Source organism: Sciurus carolinensis, unplaced genomic scaffold (assembly GCF_902686445.1).
Source record: "Sciurus carolinensis unplaced genomic scaffold, mSciCar1.2, whole genome shotgun sequence".
NCBI lineage: Eukaryota > Metazoa > Chordata > Mammalia > Rodentia > Sciuridae > Sciurus > Sciurus carolinensis.
In genome coordinates this window covers 1087514-1090826 of record NW_025920147.1, presented here as the reverse complement: position 1 = coordinate 1090826, position 3313 = coordinate 1087514, and the positions used below count along the sequence as shown (strand labels likewise).

General features: G+C 39.6%; 1 protein-coding gene across 1 annotated transcript; it reads right to left on the bottom strand.

The window, feature by feature from the left end:
* Positions 1-1239: 1239 nt before the first annotated feature.
* LOC124974425 (cyclin-dependent kinase 2-associated protein 1-like) lies at positions 1240-1740 on the bottom strand. Its single transcript, XM_047537699.1, has one exon. It carries the CDS (start codon positions 1738-1740, stop codon positions 1393-1395), a length of 348 nt encoding a protein of 115 aa, XP_047393655.1. The 3' UTR covers positions 1240-1392.
* Positions 1741-3313: the final 1573 nt, after the last annotated feature.

Here is a 3313-nt window from a genome sequence, read left to right as displayed (position 1 = left end):
TGTCTCCCCACCCCCTGTGCCCTTCCCTCTATTGATCTTTCTGCCATTTGCCCATAGTTCTTTCTTTAAAAAAATAATTTCTTATGGATGTACACAGTGGTGCAATTCACTGTGGCATATTCATATATGTGCATAGAAAAGTTATGTCAGATTCATTGCACTGTCTTTTATTTGTCCATCCCAATGTATGCTTTTGGTACCTTTGTCTAGGATGAGATAGCTGTATCTATGTGGGTTCGTTTATGTGTCTTCTATTCTGTACCATTGGTCTATGTGTCTGTTTTGGTGCCAATACCATGCTGTTTTTGTTACTATAGCTCTGTAGTAATATTTATGGTGTGGTATTGTGATTCCTTCTGCTTAACTTCTCTTGCTAAAGATTACTTTGTCTATTCTGCCCCAATTATTTTTTCAAATGAATTTCGTGACTATGAATTTTTTCTATTTCTATGAAGAATATCATTGAAATTGTGATGGGAATTGCATTGAATCACTTTTGTACTTTTGGTATTATGCCCTTTTTGACAGTATTAATTCTGCATATCTAAGAACACAGGAGATCTTTCCATTTTCTATGGTCTTCTTCAATTGAACGATCTATTCTTTAATGGAAGCTTTCTGGTCTGAAATGTTCAAACCATGGAACAAACCACTGAAAGAATTTTCAACTTCTCCTATTCTTTTTTTTTTTAATGAAAATAAGTTTTATTACATCAAGTAATAAATACATACAAAGATGCAAACAGTTTTAATCATTTTCTTCCAGATGTTTTGATCAACTTACAATAAACACAGAACTGAAATCTACATACAGTCTTAGTATGAAAATTTTCGGGGTCCTTGTTAGATTTGGCAGGTTGCTCTTTCTTCTGTATTTATAATTTGTGCACTCTTAAAATTGACTTCAAAGCACTAAGAGTCATGCAAATGCTTAAGCAAAAAAAGTGCCATTAAGCAGAATCTACACTGTATGGCAAACGGGACCAGCTAAGTGAAGCAGGCGGTCAGGATGCATTAAAACAAAGTCTTTGGGATCAACTGAGTTTATGAAAAGGAACAAAGAACAATTTGGGTGACATAAAGTATTCAAAAGATTAAAGGGTCACTGGTATCTTGGAGCCAAACAATAGTTTGCTGTAAAATAACTTCACATGCATCTTTTAAATCAATGCTTTAAAAAAAAAAAAAAAAAAAAAAAAACCCTGGGTCATTCCTAACTATGTAAAATGCAAATCCTAATTAACTTCGAAATATTTTCCCAATATTTTGAGACTGTGACTCTTGGGAGAAAAAACTAAACTGTTATCATTTTGAAAACAAGTGTTTCATCTGAACAGGGAAGATGAGCTGTCACCTCTCACTGTCGAGAGACCCTCCCAGCAGGCAAGGCGGCTAGGACCTGGCATTCCGCTCTGTTTCAGCTAAGCACTCCGGAACCAGACCTTGAGCGTGGATGATGCCTTGCTCCAGCCTCTCCATGGCGCTCTTGCTCCCCACGTAGGTGGGCCTTATCTCCTTCCCCAGCTCCTCCATGATGGCCAGCAGCTCCGCGTACTTGCTCTGGGGCACCTGGCTGTTCCCAGTTCCCTGCGTGTAGCCCAGAGATGGTGGCCCATAGTCGCTCAGCAACTGGCGGTACTGCGAGGATGCTGCCATGCTGGTGGAAGGCGGGTGGATGCTTCCAGCGGCGTTGAGGGCGGCGGCGGATATGTGCGCGGCCAAGTTCGGCTTGTAGGACATCCCGCAGGCGGCGGCGCGCCGGGCGCAGCCGGGCCAGGCCGCAAGGGCGGCGGCGGCGGCGACGAGGCCGGGCGGCGGCGCGGTGGCCCAGTGTCCCCGCGCCTGTCCGAGCACCCTCCAAGCGCCCACGCACTTTTTGTTGTTGACCGCTCCAGCCGCACCGGCAAATATGGCCGTCCCTCACCCTGACATCGCCGCCTCCTATTCTTAATTCCATATTTTCAGGTTTCCATGTCTGTGTCCTCATTAATGTGTAGAAACTATTGCCAATTTTTTCAGAGCTCAAATGAGTTATACTTAAGAAATGATGAACAGTACACATTTGAATTGTATGACTTCATACAATTGAATTGTATGATAGGTCTTGCCACCTGCACATATATAAAGTCATCACCATAAAGGAATGAGCATGTGCATCACCACCTTAAATAATTTCATATTTTCTGATGTGCTATTTATATAGATTTGTGGCAAGTCAGTCCTGCCTTCCACACATCTCCTTCCAACCTTGCCCTTAATAACCACTGTTCTCACTTCTGTCAATACAGATTAATTTTCTAGTATTTTATATAAATGGAATTGTGTAGCAAGCACCCATTTTTGTCTGGTTTCTTTTGCTCAGAGTGGTCATTTTGAGATCTATCCATTCATGGTGTGAGTTGAAGTTTGCATCTATTTTGCTTATTGATAGATATTTTAATTGTGTCAAGGTTACAAATAAACCTTCCATCTATTGAGCTGTCCAGATCATCCACATGAAAATCTTTGTATATCTGTGTGCTTTATTCTTTCTTCTGTAAAACAAGCTATATTTTATGACATTTACCTTTTTAAAAGAAAATGCTGAACTGTTTTCAAAAGTGACTGCACATTTCTGGAATTTTTTTTTCTTTGAACATATTGCTTCTCCTGTAATTTTTCTTGTAACTTTTAACTGTCTTTGTTCAGAATCTCAGTGTAATGAGCTCAGCTTCAAAGACTGATAATCATATCATTAATCAACTTTGTTTCCATTCCTTTGAGCATCACTGACCTTTCTCACATGATGTGCCATGCTTTCACACTTGTTTTATTTATTTAATTCATTTTGTTTATTTTTTATTTTGGAGGTTGGAGGAAGTGGGTGTCCTTGGTCCTTGTGATTATCTAGGCAGAAATAAAAGTAAACTCAAATTATTTTAGCTGATTAAATTATCTTTTATGCACTGTAGTTTTAAAGGCAAATAGGCATATCTGTGGATTAATTTTAAGAATATAATTTTGGGCCCAGTTAGGTCTAAGATGTCTGTGTAGATTGCTGTGAAGTGCTGTGATAGCTGTGAAGAGGAAGAAACTTTCATTCCCCCACTGGATGTTAGAGATTTGAGACATGGGACATGATTAACTGCATAACTAACTGATGGATGATTGTCAATCAAGGAAGAATTGGAAAGATCCTGGGTTACTCTTCTTGGTCATTATTACTGTTATAAGCATTAGTGGAAAGGCACAAGAAGGGAAATTGTGTCAATGAGTTTGGTTGTGTCTCAGGTTGGTTCCATTATTGGTTTCATTTACCCCTAATAGCACAGTA

Bases quoted from the DNA above. Each gene is read 5' to 3' on its own strand.
- LOC124974425 (XM_047537699.1), bottom strand. From the start codon at position 1,740: ATGTCCTACAAGCCGAACTTGGCCGCGCACATATCCGCCGCCGCCCTC.